Below are 22,514 nucleotides of genomic sequence, written 5' to 3' on the forward strand. Positions count from 1 at the left end.
GAAGATGTATATTTTTCTTAATGCTGTATAGAAGTTCAGACTCCCAGTTTGCTCTGAAAGCATTGCTTTTCAACAGCTGTTCTTATCAAGCTGAATTACAACTCGTCCACAACGTAAAGAATTTTAAAAAACATGTAGTAACATGCTAATCTGCTGGGGAGAGGGGTGGGTGGGAAATCAAAGCTTTGGTCCTCACAGTTCTCCACTAGATGATGGTTAAAATTTCTGATTTAAAACACAAGATTTTGATTTTTTTTCCTCTATCTAGGCACACACTATGCCTGGCATATTATACAAGACAATAGCTTACCTAACCTAATGATTTATACTATGTTTGTTGAGGTTCATTGTGCTTTGCATGAAATAATAATAAAAAAATAAAAGAAATGGAAAGAAGACAACACAAGGCTAGAGAGAATAAGACAGAAAACTGCAATTCACCATGTGAGAAATTTGTTTTTACAGCTGGCTAATTACACCCTATAAATAGCTGAAGAACAAGTCAAAGAGCACGTATTGGAAAAAAGATATTTTAAAAATTATCTCTATATTCAAGTATTAGATAAATTATATAAGACTATTTCACAGATAAATGTTAGGCCAATGATGAATTTTAAAAACAAATCAGTAGAAACATCATCCAGAAAAAAAGGCTAGTTAAAATATAGATATGTCAAGCTCTGAAGCTTAAATTAGTGCAGATAATTTTATATTAAATCCAGATATCCTGAAATATACACAATGGAATCATCCCAGTTTTCACAAAAGTTTAGAAGGTAGATGATAAAATTGCACTTAATTCTGAATTAATTCAGATAGCAAGTCATTCCCATTCCTTGCTGATCCATTTATAAGAAAGAGAAGGGAACAGTTTTATAAAAGAGCAACACGTTTTTGTACATTCTATTTCACTTTTAAACATTTGGTCATAAACGAGGGCCACAGTTTCACTATCTGTCCTGCTGATCGGAATCAGATATCCTCATATCTGATGTAGACAAATCTAATACAGGATTTACAAATCCAGCATATTCTGAATTGCCATTATCATCCATTTCAGCACTAACAAAATCATTCTCCCACTCCAGTCCATTCGAATCATCAGAGGCTGAAGCTGGATTACTTCCTGTCTTCTTGCTATTAAATTTTAGTGCTGCCCGGAGTATATCTTCTTCTGTTTTTGAGCGTTCTCTCACTGGAATCATTCTGTTCATGCCTGCAATTTAAGATGTTTATGAGAAGGTCATAATTGAGAAGCATACCTTAAAGTTTGTGTTAAAACATCAGAGGAAACAAGAATCATTTAGAGGAAAGCTCTGCAGGAGGATCTGGATAGGCTGCACCGATGGGCTGAGGTCAACTGCATGAAGTTTAACAAGGCCAAGTGCCGGGTCCTGCACCTGGGGCGCAATAACCCCAAGCAGAGCTACAGGCTGGGAGAGGAATGGTTGGAGAGCTGCCAGGCAGAGAAGGACCTGGGAGTGATGGTGGATAGTCGGCTGAATATGAGCCAGCAGTGTGCTCAGGTGGCCAAGAAGGCCAACGGCATCCTGGCTTGTATCAGGAACAGCGTGACCAGCAGGGCTAGGGAGGTGATCGTCCCCCTGTACTCAGCTCTGGTGAGGCCGCACCTCGAGTACTGTGTTCAGTTTTGGGCCCCTCGCTACAAGAAGGACATGGAGGTGCTCGAGCGGGTGCAGAGAAGGGCGACGAAGCTGGTGAGGGGCCTGGAGAACAAGGCCTACGAGGAGCGGCTGAGGGAGCTGGGCTTGTTCAGCCTGGAGAAGAGGAGGCTCAGGGGCGACCTTATCGCTCTCTATGGGTACCTCAAGGGAGGCTGTAGCGAGGTGGGGGTTGGCCTGTTCTCCCACGTGCCTGGTGACAGGACGAGGGGGAATGGGCTTAAGTTGAGCCAGGGGAGTTTTAGGTTAGATGTTAGGAAGAACTTCTTCACTGAAAGGGTTGTGAGGCATTGGAACAGGCTGCCCAGGGAAGTGGTGGAGTCACCATCCCTGGAAGTCTTCAAAAGACGTTTAGATGTAGAGCTTAGGGATATGGTTTAGTGGAGGGCTGTTAGCGTTAGGTTGGAGGTTGGACTCGATGACCTTGAGGTCTCTTCCAACCTAGGAAATTCTGTAATTCTGTGATTCTGTGATCCAGACTCAGTTAATTTCATTCCTGAGTATCACTTCTTTTTTTTTTCCCTTCATTCCTAAGCATCACATTCTTTTTTCTCCCTTGCTGTTGTTATTCTCATTAAGTCAATAGTTTGCAGCCAGCTTTGGCCCAAATAAATGCAACAGCTAGTGACACTGCTTTACAGAGTTGTGAGGAAGCCAGAAAACACTGTGAAACTACTTGGTAGGAGTGTTTACCTCTCCTGTATATGAAGCCTGCTGCCCTCCATTATGTGCACATGAATACTGCTATGAATAGTACTATCTACTATGCTCAAACATCTTCAATCCACTATTACAGTACTACCATTAGACGTGTAAAATGGTTATACACTACCACTAGCAGCATATGATCGTGCCCAGTTCAGGATCCAGGCATTTCATGTTAAGAACCCTCTTATTTGGACAAGAAGAGCTAATAGCTCTTGCCCACACTAGATGAAAAAAGAAGCCAGGTATTCCTAGGAAAATTTGTGAACGTTAAATCATTCTGGTTCAGAAGCCTGTTTTGACATGTTAGTGCTCTTGACAGTGCCAAATATTTGAATCATACACAAACTGTCAGGAAAACACAGCATATTAAAGCCAAAAAAAAAAAAAAAAAAGTTGTGTGGTGGTTAAGAGAAATCCTAGCTTATTTTTGGTGAGCTTTTCAAAGTCAATGTCCCCAGATTTGGCTAACTTTGTTTCAAAGACAGGGGCTTTTGCAGATTTACTAAAAAGAACAGGAAAGATCTACAACGAACAGCTGCAAGGATAGTTGGGATACTCACCTAGAATGCAGACTTAAGAAAGTTTCCAGTAGGAGTTACAATAAAAGTAAATTCTCTTAAGCAAACAAAAAACCCGACCAACTAAAACACCACCCCAAGAAACATCCATAATGTTTTCTGAAATACTGCAGTCAAAGATGAGTGACCAATTTCTGTACTTTGAAACAATAAAGAACGAACTGTTCCTGTTGCTACTAGCTCACAAGAGGGCAGCATTTCTTTACAGTTAGTTTTGTTGTGGACTTACTCTACAAGTCAGTTGAATTTAATGGAAGAGAAAAAAAATTCATTGAAGGATCCAAATAAAAGAATTATTAGACAGATAACCCCATTTGTCAAAATAAGCAGCTTTCTAGCTAAAAACCATTTAAATTTTAAACCACCTTCCCTTTGTAAAATGACAAATTTACAATCAACATAGTGGTAACTGTCAGCATTTCTGACTTGTAAATTGAGAATGACAGAACGTATACCTTCTTCATCTTCCCACTCTAAATCTAATGAAGTGCTGTCATCATTTCCACTCATCGATTTTGTTTTGGTCATTAAGTCACAACTGCTCTCCGTGTTTGGCGTCAGCACGGTAGCATCAGATGAAAGTCCTATATGGAGGGAAAAAAGTTCATAAACATATTTGAATCTGACATTTAACATGGAAAACTGAACTTCCAAAGAAAGTTTTCATTGCATTTATCTCCTTTAAACCTCATTTGAAAAAGGACTTCATTCATCACTTCAAGGAGTACACAGTAGCTTTTTAATAGTCAACACCATGAAGATATTACACGAGGACATTTAGTCACACTGTCTAATTAGAACTGTAGAGGAATTCTGTATGCAGTATGCCTGACTTGCGTGAAGACTTACAGACCACCAAACTTACAAATATAATGGTTAATAAAATTATTTTCCTATTAGCTGCTAGTGAAACTTTCAAATCTAGGCAGCTAAACCTTCTGTCACACTTAATTAGAAAAAAGTTAACCATTAGTTTAATTCTAATTATTTTGCTACGAAACAGTTAGAGAAAGCTACACACATACGTTTGCATCTTTAAAAAACACTTGGGTTTTACAAGAAAAGTTCACTGCATGGATGTTGCCTCCACAGAATTGGAAAGCCTTAGTAAAACAAAACCCATGCATGGAACTTGTTTGCTTGCAGAACTTGCCTTTGAGAACTGGAATGGTTGTAGTTGTATTTGCTGCATGTTTTGAGCCACTGACACACATGGGATTAAAGAGGAAAATAAGTTGCTGATTTTTTTAATACGTGTGTGTATGTATGTGTGTATATATATAAAAAATATACATAAATAAAATACATATAATAATGTTTATCTGGGGGGGGGGAGAACGATGGTGTTCCTCCTAGTCACTTAATATTTAAAGACATACACAGGCAAGGGAATACTTACTGCTACTTCGAAAAGCTTCATACTGGAATTTTGAATTTCTTAAGAAAGAATCAAAATCTTCTTCTGCCACAGAGCTGTAAGAACAGTGCAGGTTTTGTTTTTATAAAAATTTAAAAATTTATAAGATTTATAAATTGCTAAAAACACCATAAAAAGAGATATTAATCCACACATCCTGTTTGCACACTTTTAAAGAAACTTCTCATATCCCAGTCCCTTTCTATGCTACAAAGTGCATACACTTTTTAAAAAAAAAACAATAAAGTGCATACACTTTTTAAAAAAAAAAAATAAAAATCCACAGGATGGCTTTCCATTTTTACCGATCACGTGCACCCGAGTTTGAACTTCTGCTCAATTTTCATTAGTAATTTCAGCTAAAAATGAATTGTCTTGATATCTGCCATAAAACAACACTTCTCACTCTGTCATTAGGAATAATGCCTCATTAACTTTCCTATATTTAAAAAAAATCAACAACTCTGTATTCATTTCTAAAACCCAGCTAGTTCCTACGCATTCATAAACCATTTTGACAGTCCCTTTCCTTACTGTACTTCACTCCTCTAACTAAAAATCCCTTCTATTTCCCCTTCTCTTCCATTAAAAACAGACTGACTAGAGCTTTTTCTAAACTCAAACACCGTTTCACAGTAAACATTTTTGTACTTTGTAAAGAGAACTAAAATATTCATGAAGAAACAGGCAGAATACATAAATTATTCCATTCCTGATTTGGTTAGTGTATACTTATACTGAGCATTTCAAACAGGGTTCTGAACAATAAAAATATTTGAAATTAACTGAGATTTTACATTTAAATATATTTTTAATATAAATACTAGATTTTGCGTAAACACACATATATACACATGTATATATACACACATATCCCTGTGATTCTGAGAGATATGATGTATAAATAGATGTGTGTTAGTAGCTGGGAACAGGTTTGATTTTGTACGAATCAGCTGAATAACTACAACAAAACCCAGGGTGAATGCAATCAAACCTAAATATTTGCAGATTAATGGCAACCAACTTGCATTCAGTAATTACTTGGTGTGAACAAAACTGCAACAAATCAAAACAATTCTGACTTAGAAATGCTGTGTACATAAGTTTTGAAAAACTCTTTCTTGTGAGTGGGAGGTGAGAAACAGCAGTAAAAACAGTCACAGGTCACAGTTATTATTAACATTCTATATCTTACCTTTGATAGTCTCCATTATTAACAGCATGTGCTCTCTGTGTTATCCTTTGCTGTCTACGTTGCTATTGAAAAAAGTAAATTGTTGAAAATGCTGAATGCAGTCACTCAGATGAATACACCCAATTGCCATTCTCTTAACTGCAGCATTAGAAAGAGCATTGTCCCGGTCTTTGGAGAAGTCCAAGTATAACTAAAGACTAACTTTTATTTAAATAAAGATCATATTTTAAGATACTGAAGAGAGCGTTAATGCAAGTAGTATTGCTTCTAATCTTTAAGATCTCTGCATTTAAAAGACGGTAGTTTTGTGAATAAAACTCATAAAATTCATACTCATAAAATTAATGAGTTGTGCACAAATGATCAATAAGCATCAATTTGTCTAGAAATACGTGAATACTGCTTCATTCACAATTAAATCTGTTCTCTTCTGTACCTTTTTCTCTTCTCAAGCCACATGTATTTTCAACACCCAACTAACACCTGGGTTACGTTTGATTTGTTTTGCTCTGTGTGGAAGAATGACAGCCTACCATTTTAAAAAGATTTTCCTTGAGGTCCTTTTATCTCTACATGAAGCAATACTGGCATCTCCTCTGGGTGTCTGTACTAGCTTCAAATATGTTAGTTAAAACTTTATTGCCTTGCTGGACCAGAAGTATTAATTCTTCTACACTCTTAGTGCTTTCATGGTATCACTAGGGAGAAACAGTTGGAAAAATGCAAGATGCAAGCCAAAAAACGCATTCATTTTGTAGTCATAAGAGGAAGAACATATATCATGGAAGTAGGGTTCTGCTGCTTCTCAAGTTGGGGTTTTAACAACTTAAGGTTGTCTTAAGTTTCTTTTCCCTGCCTTGAAAAAAATAAAAGTGTAGGAACTGGGTACATCAGCTATGAGGAAAGGTAAATCAGTTATGAAGCGGTACTGTAGTCAGTGTGTACTCACCCTGACTACTGCAAAGGCTAGGATAAAAATCAACAAGCTAGCTTTATAGACACACCTGGCATAACTAGCTACCATGTTTTATGAAAAATCTGTTCTCAGCCTTAATGGATCTGTCCCTGCAAAAGAAAAACGGGGTGTAAGTAAACCAGGTTTTTTAGTGTCAGCTTTAAACTTCAACCAACAGTTGCTCTTAGCTGGGGAAACAGTCTTTTTTGAGATATTTGATCAGCTACTATTCTAAATTCCAGGATGACGATGGCTTTGTTTATCGGCACTTTCCCTCGCAGGTATTACGAAAAAGTGTCAGAATAAGCAGACTGAAACCAGTAAGGAAAGCATAGAAGGATCAGAAATATCACGTAGCATTGGTGGTTACAGGCAGGAATACTTAGACAAGCCGGGAGAAAGAGCCAGGAATTTGGCACCAACATAATTAGCAAGTCTGGAAATAAATCAATTACCGATATATGCCTTTTAAAATTCATACACCCACATAGCTTCCCACAAATTATCTACCCATTTTGCTGGATCACATGCAAATATCTAGCGCTGTAATTTCCAGGATACATATATATTAAAAATTGCTGCTGTTACATTACTTGACAATTAGTATGGCAACATCAGCAAGCCAAAATAGTTTTTAAAGGGATGCCACATTTCCGATGAAAAACCCATTTTTTCATTTAATAGACTTTTGCCCATAAACAGAGAAGACACCAGTTACGTATTCAAAAATGGATTCTAGCTGATCTAGAAAGGGGTTAAGTGTTTATATATACACATCTATGTAAAAGCTTCCTTATAATCCTTATGGGGTTTTGCAGTGGATTATTTGTGAAGGGGGTAAGCGGTATTATTTTTACAAGAGATGAAAATTAAAGTCTCCATAAACACTTTCTGTTGTAGGTTCTGCCTAAAAGAGGTGCATATTAAAAAATACCAAGAGAAGGAAAATAACATTTCTCACACAGAACTTCTGCAGAGAAATTAAAGCCTCAAGCATAAATCAAGCTACTTTTCCTGACTTTATATACACCAAAAGTGTTAGAAAAAGATAGAAACATGGGAAACAGTCAGAATTAACCTCCCCACCCCAAATGGCAAGAGGATGGAAAGAGAAATCTAAAGTGAGACCTGAGCTATACTTAGTAACATCAATATTAGATGAAAACTGAGTCATCGGTACCAGTCTGCAAATAGCAGCTTTCAATTCATTCACTTCTGAATAGAGACAAAACACTCGAGTGAAAGATCTTGCCTATATCTACTGTAGAATTCATTTTTTTCCCCAAACGTCTAATTCTGAAAGTTTAGAAATTTACTCTTAATTGAACAAAAACCACGTCTAGCAGACAGTTACCTCGAACATGCTACATTTTCAACCACACATGTTACAACATGAACAGACAGTGAAGCTTTGAAAATGTTCTTTTTAAAATACACATTTCTGGCAACCTGAAATCTGTGTGAGAACACATTTAATAGCTTCTTAAGATGCTGAAATATTAAACGCACTCTTATGTAATTCTTTGAACTGCATCATGAAAACACTCTGTAATAAGTGCTGTAAGGAAACTAAACAATAACTGTTTTCAGAGAACAGAACGTCAAAATATGGCTTTTGTTTTGCTTGACTAAGCTCCAAAAGCATAGATATCAGACATCTAAAGGTAGGCACAGTTAAATACTCAAAAGAATACTTATGGCTGGACTTTGGCTACTACACGTACAATCACAAAATGATAGAACAATTTAAGGGTGGAAGGGACCTCAGGAGGTCATCTAAGTCCAACCTCCTGCTGAAAGCAGTAAATTCAGATGATTCAAATGCTTATCTTCATGTTAGCACAAACCACAGAGACAGGGAACAATTATGTGCAAATAAATGTGTGTATTCATTTTATAAACCTAAATGATGTCATAATGTGTGCTTAATTTTAGGATTTTTAGTTAGGAAATCACCACAGATCTCTTTACATTAAAGATCAGTAATTTCTATATAATGTTAAGGAATCTGTTGAGCTAATTCTAGATTAAAAATCACAGATTTCATTCAAAAATTTATATTAGTTGTTATAATCTGTTTCAAACAATTGTAATGATTTTCAGCTATCCCAATCAGATGTACTTTCAAGTAACGTATTTCTTTCTTTAATGGAACTTACAAGCCACAGCAATTTCCTCATTACATTTCCTGAGATGTAAAGGATATTAGGAAAGTCTGCATACATAAAAACAGAAGAGAAGCTCTGATATATATTGGGGTCTTTTTCCCCTCACCTCCAAGAGCTTTTTCTGCTTTGCTGCCCTGGCTGCTTCACGTTGTGCAGCATATAAAGCCTCTTCTTCTATTCTTAACTTCTCCTCTTGTAAGGCTAACTGTATATAAACAAAATAGTAATGGTTAACAAAAGCAGAACCTATCTATCTTCCTATGAACAAAATTGTAAGTTCAATAAATCAAAAGAAGAACTACTACAAAAGAAAAATAAAATAAAATTGATTCTAGTTAAAACATTTTTCTTTATTAACCGGATCTAACAGCTTCCCCCCACCAAACAACCCAAGAAATTTAGATAAAACATTATCATCCTATTGAATAATCATTACTAGTGAATTGCTGTAAATGCATGATTGCCTCTCATTATGGACTACCCAGTGAAAGACTTCAAACTTCAGCTGTGTATTTCATTTCTACTTTATTAAAAATATCCTCATTTTCTGTTGCATTCCCCATCATGTTCCATTAATTACTGCAACACTCTGATTCAAAACTAAGAAATTGTCTTTTCCTTAAGCTCTGAAAAAAATCTGAGCTCACGAAAAGCCGAATGAAGTATACTTCGCATTTTGCCTTTCGTACAAAGAAAAGATGGTAAAAATTTAACAGATCTCAATAAGAGAGCCAGACTATTCGTTTCATTCTTCAGCTGTGAAGTTATTAAAAAGAAGCAAAATTATGATGCAAACTTGGTTGCAGAGCAATCTCTCTGGGTATCTTGTTGACTAAAAATGCCAAATGATGAACAAAACCTACATTATTCATGTGAATGAAATCTTGTGTTCATGGTTGATCTTAACTACATAAAAAAGAAAAACTACCCACACCGTACTAGCTACCACAACTGCTTACCTCTGACTGAAGTTTCATATCAACAGCTTTTTGCTTTTCAGCAATGGAGTCATAATGCCTCTCTTTCAAGTCAGCGATTTCTTCATCAGTCAACGGTCTAAGAAGCATGAGAGAAAAACAAAAAGACTAAGCATTATTTACTCATGACAACCCTAAGTTGCAAAAGTAATTTAAATGTATCCACAGTCTTTCTTTCTTGACTTGCCCTTTAAAGCAAATTCAACAAGCTGTGCATTTGGCCTGCTACTCCGGAGCCCAGTTCCAAAGTTCCAGTTTATTTGAGATAATGCTGTCCTGCCTTTCCCTTATAAGGCTTTTTTTTTTTTTTTCATTTTATATAAAAAAAAAATACCCTCAAAACATCATTTGCTAACAGAACTAACAGAATAAAATGGTTAAACTGTCATGGCTGTGTAAATCTCACTTTTTCCTTATTTGTTCAGGTGCCCTAATTGCAATTTGTTCCCCTTTCATTTGTTGCCTAATTTTATGTATGTAACAAACAACAATAGAAGAGTATTATAGTAAAACTATAATGTCTGCTATATTATTTTTCTGGGACTGCTGACAGGGAACAACATTTTGAGAATCGTCAAACTTAAGTAATACAGAACATCTAGAATTAGGCAAACAAAGTATATAATTCAGTGCTTTCATACATTTCCTATACAGCAGGCCTCTAAGTTTCTACTGCTTACATAAATATTACCATGATCACAAAAAAATAAAAAAATCACTGAAGTTGCAGCCCAAATGCCTGTGTAATTTTAAAGGCAGCTCCTGTGTAATTTTAAAGGCAGCTCCCGAGAACAAGAATAAAGACTCTTTACAATGCACTCAAGAATGGATTTTGACAGGAAGTCTCAACAAATTTAATAATTTAATAGGAGAGCAGAGGGAGAGACCCTGAATCTTGATGTCTTACCTGTGACTGCTTCCTGGACTTTCCCCCTGTATATTTTAAAAAAGAGAAAACAAAAACACTGATTTTTAGAGAATCTCATTAGTCAATCAATTGTAAGAGAGGAAAAGTGCACAGTATGAAATGAGTTTATCCCATTATATATATATATATATATATATATATATATATAAAAAAATAAAATGTATTTTATAACTGGGGAGAAAAAAATCCTCCCTTACACAGTTTTAATTTGGAATTTCAAAAGATCTTTATCACGTAATCAACCAAAGTGGATGACTAAGTAAAACAAATAAGTACTTCCAACTGAAAATAAATATTCCAGTTGTGTATTTCAGGAACCACGCAACTAGCCCGTGTGTTCTTAAATACAGATCAGGGTATTGAAAATACATTTTCCCTTACTATTAGGGATCTATATTCAATTCATAGTGAAGTTTTAAGGCCAACTGGTATTATTCTGAAGCAATCTTCAGCCAGTTTACCCGTAACTGTCAAGACAGTACTGCTAAAACATTCCTTAGCAAAGCAACTCATGCCCATTTACATATTCAGAGAGCAATTGCTGAGTCATTTACAAGAGCTATACCAGAAGAAAATTCTCCTTCAAGGTTTTTTTTGCTTATCTTTCTGTCTTTCTAATACCTTTAGTGGTCTCTTCCAAAAAGCATTACCTCCTATTCTCCTCCCAGACAGATTTCTCTCAGCTTTTCATCTCTCCCAAAGCATTGAATATTCATTCCTAGTGCAAGCAAAACCCAAAGTAAAAAACTCCAGCAACTTAAATCTAAACAAGTGTACACAGCGTGAAGTAGGAGGAAGATACGGATCTTGCAACCGCACGTTGTGTGAGTGCACTGTACTAGCCGGTTTCACATTACGATGCAAGTACCTACCTCATCACTTTCCACGAGGTTCTCAAACTGCAGAAAAGAAAGCAAACAATCTTTACAATCCAATATAATTAGTCATTAAACACCTGAGGTAAATATCATCCTTAATGTGATTGTAAAAATACTACTCCAAGTGTAATACAGGGACTGTAATGCTATTTGAAACCTCCTCCTTTCTGAGGAACTACTACTGCATTTAGAGTAGGTCTTATCTTCTTATGTAGGTTTCTTTTCTTAAAACTTCACATTCTCCTAAAAAGAAGAGTCAAACTTTCACTACAGTTTATGTGAGGGCCCTAATCAGAATGAAATTTGTTTGGCTTATACGATTGCTAATAATTCCATGCATCTGAAGCATTATAATACAAGCAGTGAAAGGAATGGTATGAGCATTAAATATACCACAGCACACATTCAATTTAAAAAGCACACAATGTGAGAGGTATGATGCAAGTAACTTCCCCCCTTCATGGCAACCATGATGATGATCAGAAAGTATTTGAAGAAGTTTTTAATTTACAGAAAACATAAGGTTACTTTTTACACAGAAAGTAACACACGCCCCATACCCCAGCTTTGCACATAAGATACTAAAGGTCAATAAAATGATGTAATGCTTTTGGTAGGAAGACAAAAAAAACAAACAGGTCTAGAACACCTTGCAGCATTCAAGCTGCATGAACTCATACAGCAGAAGTTGAACTATCACGTAACACAAAACAAAGCAAGTGAAAATTCTCCGTACTGTTTTTATGATAGTAATCATAAACACAGCCAATATATAAAACATGGACAGCACCTACAGCAAGACTGACCTCTACTGTCCTCTGTATTGACTAATTGCTGTAAGCAGAGTATGAGGAAGAACTTGAGGGGAAGACAGAACCTTCTTTTCCCTATCATATCACTGCTGCAGGAACACTCTCACAACTGGAAACTGCGTGCTAAAAGCAGATTTCCCCCACTCTATATTTGTCCCTTTTCTTGAAAACCAAAGCAGCAATTAATTACTGTTATTCTCAGTAATGGGGACATCTGAAAGGTCTAGGACTTTCAGACTGTAAGAAACACCAATGAAAGTAAATCAGGTTATTCTGAGAATCTCACATTATACAACTTAACCTTACATTACCCTTGCCAAAAAGGGGTGATATTCAGTAGCCAAGAGGTATGTAGTGAACAAGAGGGACTAGAGTGCATCTAATTATACAGTAACCTCAGCAGATTCTAGCTTTTCGTAGAATCAGAATCACGATCCCACAGTCAAGAATTAAATATCCTGCACTTGCCAGCAGAAAAGGAAAATTACTCCTAGCACAGCAGGGATGAAAGACACGATTGACAGACTTTGGAATGCTCTAGCGGTGAGTATCAGGTGGGTACAGATTCTTTATGTCAGATCACAACAGATGGCTTTTCTTTACAAATGATAAATTAAAGTGAGATGATGTATTAAGGTTCTGAGGTACCACAAGAACTACAAACTTGCCACCTAGTACTGCATCAATTCAATCGAGATTACCCTAGAATATTTCAGTGTACCTAAACTGCAAGTAAATATTAAAGGCATTGCTAGAATTCATTTTTTTTTCCCCCTAAAACAAACAAAACACCCAATTCCCTCCCCCCATAAAAAAAAAAAGGGGATGGAAGTGTAAGCACTCACCTCTATAGTGAAGTGTTCTCCTGTTGCACATGTTCTGAAATATTTTGATCTGTAAAAACAAGACTAGAGTTACTCTACAAAATAGTCATTGTTCCAATTCAGGGCAGAAGAAAAACAAATTTGATACTTGATTTTAAATAGCTTGTGCAACATTTAAATGTAAAAGGAATATAGAACCTTCACTTACTAAACATGTTTACTTGTCTCCCTGTGCTCTGCATTGCTATGAGAGCACATGGGCAAAACATTTAAACTTCTTGTACAGAACTGGAGAAAACAGACCCAAATGAGAGAAATCACTTATCAGCATGATGGACTTGACATTGACAGGCACTGAGCATCTCTGCAATACCTTTAATAATACTTGTCTTGAAAAAAAATTATTACGGACTAATTTTGGAAGCCCTTCTGTCCATCGTGGTACTTAAAAGTCTTTATGAGCATAGCATCCTGGACAATGTCAACGTTGAACAATGCACCCTATTTTGACAGCTTGATGCAGCTGGAAGGTTGACCTTCTACTTCCCCCATACCCACAGAAGCATGACCAACCATCTTAAGGGCAACCATCAGCCTCTGAGAAACGTGTCTACAGAGAGGTGAAGACAATGCTTCCCAGCTAGAAAACCAGATATTCAAAGTCTGGAATTTTATACAGGGAATCAGTCTCCTTCTTAATCCTTAATCTACCTCAGTGTTATCCTTTGTAAAAATAAACAAATGCCAATGCAGTATTGAGTTACCCCAATCTATTTTACCCAGTGAAAGAGGTTTGGCTGTTATCCAAAAGTAAATTCAAAGTGGTGCTTCAGTAAAACATCCATTTCATCTAACTTTTGTAAAACCAGAGTTTCCTAGTGCAATTTCTCACCGATACAAGGAATAAATCTAGGGCCTCTGGCATTTCTATACTTGTAGCACAGATTGTTCTGCACTTGCAATCAACACCTACTGCCACTTTACTGAAAGCAACACGCTGGCCAAAGCCTGAACTACTTTAATCACATCATATTTCATCCCCATCCCATTTTCCTTTGGAGGTCAGTCAGAACATGCCTCTTCTAGCAAACTGCAACCTGCTTCAGCATGGACTTCTGGTCAACCCTTCCTTGTATATCGGCCTGTACCTTGCCATGCAGAATTGGCCCTAAAGAATCACTTCCAGTTGATTCACTGCTATGAAACTGGCAGCGAATGGACACTTTATTTCATGCACTACATCTTCATTGTAACTGGGACACCTGGCATGAACACTTGAAGTAATTTCACTCTTATTTCTGTAACATTTTGGCATGCAGGAGCCAGTACCATTAGGAATCTGGTTTAGTAAGATTGTTACACAAAATTGTTTTAGGACCATGTGTCTTCCAACAAAACTACACCCCTGGTTTACAGCATCAGGGCTGATGAAAACATTATTTCATCATTTCGCTTATTTCAGACAGATGAGCTGCAGTCAGATTAGTTGCAAGAATTGCACAGTAAACTGATGGAAAACTAAGACAATGCAGTGTGAGCTTACTAAACATAGCTACAAATATACCAACAGTGGTGACACTTCAGGGAAGATCTGGGGTTCCTGCTACCTGCTGAACAGGGACTCAGTAACAGACCTGATTCTGCACAAGAGCTGGAGCCCTGAAATCCCAGAGTGACCAAGGACAGAAGTGGAGACATCAGCTTTATCCCTACACACTCCAACTTCAACTGGAATAAAATATTGAAATGCTTGCAGCTTTTGTTAGTCTCATTTAAGCTCTACTTTCTCTTTATTTTATAGAACAGACTTTAGAAACACACAGGTTTTAAAAGGCACTAGGGAAAGCAGTTTGGCTGGTAGGCCATGGGACCTACAGAGACCATCAGGTCAACCTTCAAGTTCTAAAGCAACTAAAGACACTGACTCCAAACCACTCCGTTAATATATATGTACCTTATTCTCCATTTATGCATGAAAAAAAAAAATCACAAAAAAATAGCATTTAATGTATTAAAATCATGACATGAGGTAATTTTTTTTTTTTCCACACTAGTGGTGAAAGGGGTTGTTTTGATTTTGCTACATTTTGTTTTGTGATAACTATCCCCCCCCCATCTAAGCAAACAAATATACATGGTGTCTACATTATTTATTCTTTTATTTACTTATTTTAGCTGTCGATTTCTAAGAATCCTTACAGTCAAACATCGGGACAAAGTGGCAATGACCTACTTTCTAATTATGGCTGCAGCTTGTAGTATTTTAAGCAAAACTATTTCAGAGAAGCATAAGGACAGTCCCTAAAAATAATAAAGAGCTACCAACAGAAAGTTTGTTTTTACAGAAAGGTGATCTTAAACTATACCAAAGATGACTCTCATGTTTTATTTCTCTCTACATGTGCTCAACACGAACTCTAAAATTACTGCAACAACTCATATACAAATCCCCAAGTATTTGAACACAATTTAGTATCTTGCAGGTCTTGGAAACACTTATTAAAACTTTATTGTTAATTATTTAACTCAAAATTTACTTCTTCTAGTTAGATCTTTGAGCACCAAAGAACAATGAATTTCCAGTTTCAGAGAAAAAAAAATAAATCTGAGTGACTAAGATAATCACAATTAACTTGATAAGCTATATTATGCTGTTCAAGACGCAGCCGGATCTGCAGAGTTTGGTAGCAATCTAGCTTTTAAACTTAGGAAACTTGCTATAATAAACATTTCACAGTTTTGTTTTTAATGCAATTCCCCGTCTCTCCCTCCATGCCCTTCAGAACACCTGAATTGCTCAACACTCCAACACCACTCCATAAACTACCAGCCCAGGCAGAAAACAAAGGTCTATTGGGACATACTCTGCCCGACTGCAAGATGTAGCACTGATGATCTTTTTCTCATAAGCTGCTTACAAATATATGATATTCCAATTTCAAAGTTTAAAAGAAAATCCAAACAGGAGACCCCCCATCAGAAAAGTCTGTTTCCTCAACTACCATTTCGTTTTGCTGACGCTTCTTAAAACCCTTCACTACAGGCAACACCTAAAGGAACATAGGTAGTAATTTAACATTACAGCAGCAGACAATAGTTTATTTCACTGCTAAGGAGAGTCTGATGTTGGACTACCAGAAGGAATATATGCAGACCCGAAAAGCTAAGCCATCATGGCAAACAACCTTTTCCCTTGAGGGAATGCTCTTATGAATCCTTCATGAATCCCCCACAGCCTAAGACAATGTCATTTCTCTCAATTCTGTGCATCCGCATTCATACGTGCCACTGAGAAAGCCACGCAGGCATTAACCTGGTAGCCACGTGAAAGGCACCAAAACACACAAAGTCTGCCAACTTTCTCACCAATCTCAGTGAGAGTTTGCTGAAGTTTGCTGGAGAATACAAGGAAGCTGAGCGTGGCAGGAAGCTAACCAGCGGTACTTCATGAATCCGACATGCACCCAAGCCAAACACCAGAGATGCTGCTGCAAGAAATGATGAACATACAAGAGCAGCAAGCCAACAAGAAAATATACATGTATTTTTCAATTTCCAACCCAAAGTAATGCAGTATTGTAAACATACAGAAAAAAAGTAATAAGGAAAAAAACCATAGGCAATAGTCACTTTAGAGCAGAGTGTAAGATACAAGATAGCAGCATATCTAGCAGCTGCTGTTAAGCAAAGCCAATCCTCTGCCTGTGTGGACTCTGCCTCCTACCCCATGCCGGGCAGTCAGCTGAAGGTAGCAGGGCAGGAAAACCAACCAGAAACCAAGCACAAACCCACCAAACCTCACAACCAAACCCGTCAATCCCAAGGGTACGCACGCTTCGCAATCACTGCCCCCGGATGCTAGAAACAGACTGTGAGCCCAAGCCATAGGATCACCAAAACACCACGTGCAGAGCCAGAGCCTATCAAGCTCTGTCTTTCCCTCTTACAGGGCAAGGCACGGCTGGCTAAGCGACACCACACAGGCACCCCAAACACCCCCCGGTTATACCCAAACAGACCCCCCCTACACCCCCCCTGCCGGGAGCAGCCCGGGCTTTGCCCCCTTCCCCTCCGGGGCGACCCCCGGGGTCCCTGCAACAAAATGGGCGCCGGGCTCCCGCTCGCCCCTCACCTCTCCCAGCCCCCCCCGGCTGTGCCCCGGGCCAGAGCCCGGCTGCGGGGAGAAGAGGAGGAGGAGGAGGAGGAGGAGGAAGAGGAGGAAGAGGAGGAGGAGCAGGGCGGAGCCGGCGCCTCCCCGCCCCGGGGAGGGCAGAGGGGGAGCGGCGCTGCCCGCTTACCCTCCGCCTCGCTGGAGCCGGCTCGCTTCCCTCCGCAGGAGCGGCCCGCAGCACCACCGCGCCCAGCAGTTCCCCATCGCATCCTGGGATCTTCCTCCTCTTCCTCCTCCTCCTCCTCTTCCTCCTCCTCCTCCTCCCTGCGGGCCGCCGGCGCCGATTCAAACAGCCCCAGCGGCCGCGCCGGCAGGGCGGCGGGGAAGGAACAAAGGGGCGGGCTGGGGGCGGCGAGGAGGAGGAGGAGGAGGAGGAGGTGGAGGAAGAGGAGGAGGAGGAAGGGGAGGAAGAAGAGGAGGAGGAGGAGGCGGGCGGAAGCGCCGTGCCGGCTGCGCAGAGGCCTGCACCGCCCGCCCCGCGTTGGCACCGCCCTCGGCGGCACCGTCCCGCCCCCCGGCGGGCCCCGAAAAGTGCTGGTTTTGCACCAAAAAGGGGAGGGGGAGAGGCGCTGTCACCTGTGGAAGGAGGCGGCTCGTCCCCAAAAGGTGTGCCCCTGTCGCGGAGGGGAGCAGACGACGCCTCACGGCCAGCTACGCCCTCACACACCACAAGCGCGACCCTTCTTCCTTTCCTCCTGTTTTCATTTTGGCGTGAAGAGAAATATAACAGGCTGTGAAATCCTGTGAAATCCTGCACTTTGGCACACGGTCACTACAGTGTGTCAATATTACAAATGCATCAAAACCAAAAATGTAACCAAACAACAGCAAAAATCAACACCCCCCCACCCCCCAAAAACATCCACTTCTGTAATTTCAGTCATGGAAACATCACCGACCTGCCTCAGCCCTAACTTCTCCCAGTTGGCTATGCCATTAACAAAAAAATATTAGACGACCATGTAAAAGCCAGTACCTACCACAGGCTGCCTGTATTTGTCTCACTGAGGTTTAGCTACAAGAGCCGTGAGGGATGGTTCTGGCAGCAACCACGGCGCCTGAGCATTTCTGGCAAATGTAGAAAAAATCAGAACTGGCCCTGCATTGACATGCTCTAGGTGAACGTTTCTGAGAACTACAGTGAGACAAACAACGCGTGGAGGGCACACCGCACATCCACGTGTTACTCAGTGTAACAAGGTAAACGATATATAAAAGAAACGCTATTGCCCCACACTGAAAGGGTCCCAAATCGACACTGACAGAAATCATATCAGATTGTACTCTGCTGCAAATACCCTAAATGCCTACCTTACACAGTAGATATTTGAAAAATGAAACCTATCTGGTTATTTATTGGTTTAGATACAGGGCTGTGCTCACTGTAAAACTGCCAGTTTAATTTCCAGGAAAAGCTCTTCTAGCCAGTGACTTTAAAACTCTTCTGCACTTTTCTTATTAACCCGTTTCCTGTGGTCATGGAAGACGAGAAGAGCTGATGGCAGTATGGATTTAAAAGAAAAAATACTACAGGTTTCCAAAGGCTGGTATGAAAATGCATTGCCAGCAATCACACTTCTGAGGAGAGGAATTCATCTCAAGGCTCCTGTTGGCTATGGGCATCACAACACAAAAGAGAAAAAGGTTTCCCTTGAATTACTAAGAGTGAACTCAGTAAATGTCATTCAGATACCAACCGAGTGTCTGTCAAACATACCTGAAGCACTGGTACCATTCAATCTAGCAAGATACCTCACTTTCTCTTCACCACCTTCAGTTTGTCTGGCTCCACATTGTAGCACCACAGCAGAACACATCATGCTAAGTGAACACTGAAGTTATATATACAAAAATTATGATCAGCCAAAACAAACAAACAAAACCCAACAACAACAAAAAAATAGTGACCGGTAACCACAAGAAATTGTTGCCCTCTTTTAAGTCAGTTGCTGATGAAAAAAGGCAAATAGCATTACTAGTGCGTATGCTGCCACAGCAGCGAGGAGGCTGGAATCGCCGATTACTAAAGATCCCACTGACACTGGACGTTGTCCATAAGTGAGAAGAGCTGGATTCCCACCTCGTCTGGTCCACCAGCCCAGCCCACCAGCACCCATCCCAGCTCAGACCAGGCTCTTGCTCAGTTGGCTGGGTACGACAAACGTGCCAACGTACCAAGGACACCTAGTGCCAAACCCTGCATCATCTCATTGATCTTCCATAAACATATTAAACCCAAGGGGTGCCAGACTGATACCCAGAGCACTGCATTCTTGAAAAGCCTTTGGTTTCTTCTCAATTTAAACCTCAAGACAGCAAATACAGCCAGAGACCTCTCTTCTGCTTCTTCCTTGGTCTCTGAGGTAGGCTGTTCAAATGCCATTCAGTCACCTTTCTCATAAGTTGCTGTACTCTTCTTGCTGCTGATGAAGGTACAACCAAAAAGAGAGTTTCTGCCCGCAACATTGCCCTGAGGTTGTACCTACCTTCCCTGTAACAAGCAAAGTGATATTTAATGTACAGTCCAAACAAGCTAGCCTCACCTATGTGATCACTGCAGCTTTTCATGAGGGAGGGCGTACGCTGTAAAAAGGTACCATACGGATACTGCTGAAGGAGGCAAATCCTTTTAGAGTAAACACTTTCTGTAGAGAAGCTGTCTGGGTGAGCTTACAGCTAAGGATGAAGGTAGACAGGTCCAGTAGAGAAATAGCACTCTGCTATTGTTTGCTGTGATTTGAAAAACATAATTAAGGGGCCATTTGTGCTGACAAAGGGAATTTTTGAGGTCTGTCTTGTGCCTCCGGTTGTGGGTTGCACCTTTAATTTAATGAAGCCACAAGTGGTATATTAGCAGTGAAAGAGTTAATTAGTTGCCAAGTTAGCTATCTGTCAGCAGTGCTGAACAGATGCTGGGACCAAGAGGAGGCAATTGCTACAACAGCAATGAGCAGTGGAAGGTGGGAGGAATATAATAAATTAATGCCAACCGAGCTCTGATTTTTTTTTTTCCTGAAAATGTGAGGTCAGCCTTGAAAGGTGCATTACAGTGATTGCATAGAGGATGTGAGAATGAGTGTGAAGGAGAAATAAAGCCAATCAGAAATGAATTACAGAAGGTGACGCATATCAAAGTGACTCAAGAGAAATATGATACAGGTTTCAGAAAGGGTTATTGGAATATATGATGCTTCATGATGCTGTTTCCCACAGAACTGGTGTTTTGGTGAGGCCTATGCTGCTCCTATTCCAAAGAAAAATGTTACAGTAGTCAAACCTGACAGGCGATCATAAATTTCTTCATAGCAATTGGAGACCTTTTCTAATAGAGTCCCCTGGACTGTGAAATATGGGCCACCAAACTGGGGAGAGAAATGTCTAGGAATTGGTTGGAAAAAATAGAAAAGGGAAAATGGCCAAGCCAAGGCATGGTGTCAGAGGGTATGATGTTTTCCTGGTGACCTGGTGGGGTAGGAGTTATGCAACTTCGTAGTCTTTGGACCAGACCAGCATCTCTTTGGCTATACCTTCCTACAGGTTCCTTCCGTGCCTAACGTTAAGTCGCAGGGGGTATGTCAAGAAGCTGCCACGCTTTTAAAATGCAATGCACAGTCAGGACACTAATACGGACACCCATTTTACAGCAAATTATATGGTGCCTTTATCGGGGCCATATTCTTAGCAACATTAAGCTGCCTTGCCACAGCGCACAGCTACTCAGGTATAGAATATTCATTAAAGGAATTCGTATCGATTTTTTTTTTTTTTTTATCTTGGCACTCTGCCCACTGCACATTTTCATGCCAAGATAAGATTCTTTAGTCATTTGTTCTTTCTATGTCTTAATGGCTTTAAGAAAAACCATGGTTTTAAAGAATCTCGAGGGAGAATGCTTTATAAGGCCCTTGTACTGACTACAGCCAAGTGGATTTCCAGCACATCTCGGGCACTCTCTTAGGTTGGCTTTGTTAGGAAGGAGTCAGGCATCACTTAAGCCATTTGTTTTGTGGCTATTCCTGTCTTCCCGATACCTTGGCAACTGTTCTGGAAGGAAAATGGAAAACAGAGGAAGTTTTAAGGACCAGGAAGAAAGAGAAGGTCACATTCAATCAGCACTTCAGGTACCAAAGTGAAGTAAGCCTGTTCATTTTTAGGAAGGAATTTTAGCAGGATTTGACCCTATTTTTAGAAATACCCATTTCAAATCAAATTCCTCTTGCACTTCTGCATCAGGTTTTATTTATTGTTGCAATTGTATCCCTTATTACAAATAGTTCTTCACCACTGTACCTTTTATGTTTATTTTTTGTAAAGGATATAAAAGGCCAACCCACCAGTGTTAAGATCTTTAGAATTTCCTCAGGACATTAGACTACAGCCCCAATTTTGGGAGCCGATCAGAAATGTGAGAGCACAGCCAATCAAACCATTCTATCTGTCATAAATCTGTGTTAAATTGTTGTCATCTCCAGCTGCTCATTAATCCGAAACCTTTCAGAGAACCAGCACAAAACCCAGCCACATGTGTGCTTTAGCAAGAAGGGGCAGTAACTGAGAAGACCAGGGAGAGATAGGAGCAAGCACTGTCCCCACTCACCTGCAATCTGCTTCTGTCAAACCAGTTTGCTTTCCTGTGCTCTAAATATGAATGCTAATTTTATTCTGTTCTTCACTTTGGTTTTATCTGTGGGAAGGTTACAGGGTGAACCTGAAGGACCTCGACACAGTGTCCTTGATTAAAATAGGAACATTTCTCCAGCTCTTATTTGGATGCAGTTAGGAACTGGCATTAAATGTTTTAAAAAAAATAAGTTTCAAGGGTGGAGAGCATCCTCAGTGGAATGGGATTGCCCCGTATTTAACCTGTTCTGAGAATAACAAAGGCGATAGTTTATTATATTTGGGAGTTGGAAAACAAAGAGCAGAGCCAGAACATACAAACCACACGACGATCGGCTCGGTGTACTGGGGACACTAGCGTCTTAAATTTACCCTGGCATGTAAAATGAGATCTCTAGGGGAAGTGACTGGTTGGACACTAGAATGATGCTCTTATAACAGATGGTCTGGGAAGAAATGAATGTAGAAGAATGCTAAATATTACATCTTTGACAATACGAGTTTTCAGGCTTCACATATTAGACCCCAGAATAGTTATTCATTCTGCTAATTCCCCAAGGTAAAAACGGGAAGCGTAGTGTCACTTACAATTCATCACCTC

The 22,514-nt window shown here is 39.5% G+C and overlaps 1 protein-coding gene across 2 annotated transcripts; it reads right to left on the minus strand.

The window, feature by feature from the left end:
- Nucleotides 1-243: 243 nt before the first annotated feature.
- On the minus strand, nt 244-17,731 carry AP1AR (adaptor related protein complex 1 associated regulatory protein). Of its 2 annotated transcripts, XM_082760200.1 has the most exons (10): nt 17,421-17,731; nt 13,144-13,192; nt 11,481-11,507; nt 10,588-10,613; nt 9,663-9,759; nt 8,810-8,908; nt 5,581-5,642; nt 4,368-4,441; nt 3,424-3,552; nt 244-1,216 (listed from the first exon to the last, which is right to left on the minus strand). In XM_082760200.1, the coding sequence occupies exons 1-10, from the start codon at nt 17,495-17,497 to the stop codon at nt 951-953; spliced, it is 906 nt and encodes a 301-aa protein (XP_082616326.1). In that variant the 5' UTR covers nt 17,498-17,731; the 3' UTR covers nt 244-950. The 2 variants fall into 2 exon arrangements, with proteins under 2 accessions (XP_082616326.1, XP_082616327.1); XM_082760201.1 differs by lacking the exon at nt 8,810-8,908.
- Between the last annotated feature and the right edge of the window lie 4,783 nt (nt 17,732-22,514).

Source organism: Aythya marila (genome assembly GCF_965140915.1).
Source record: "Aythya marila genome assembly, chromosome: 4".
Lineage (NCBI taxonomy): Eukaryota > Metazoa > Chordata > Aves > Anseriformes > Anatidae > Aythya > Aythya marila.

Bases quoted from the DNA above. Each gene is read 5' to 3' on its own strand.
- AP1AR (XM_082760200.1), bottom strand. From the start codon at position 17,497: ATGGGGAACTGCTGGGCGCGGTGGTGCTGCGGGCCGCTCCTGCGGAGG. The intron at 10,614-11,480 runs GTAGGTACTTGC...TAAAATATACAG, and splicing joins ACCTCGTGGAAAGTGATGAG to GGGGAAAGTCCAGGAAGCAG. The intron at 5,643-8,809 runs GTGAGGGGAAAA...TTTTTTCAATAG, and splicing joins AGCAGAAAAAGCTCTTGGAG to CAACGTAGACAGCAAAGGAT.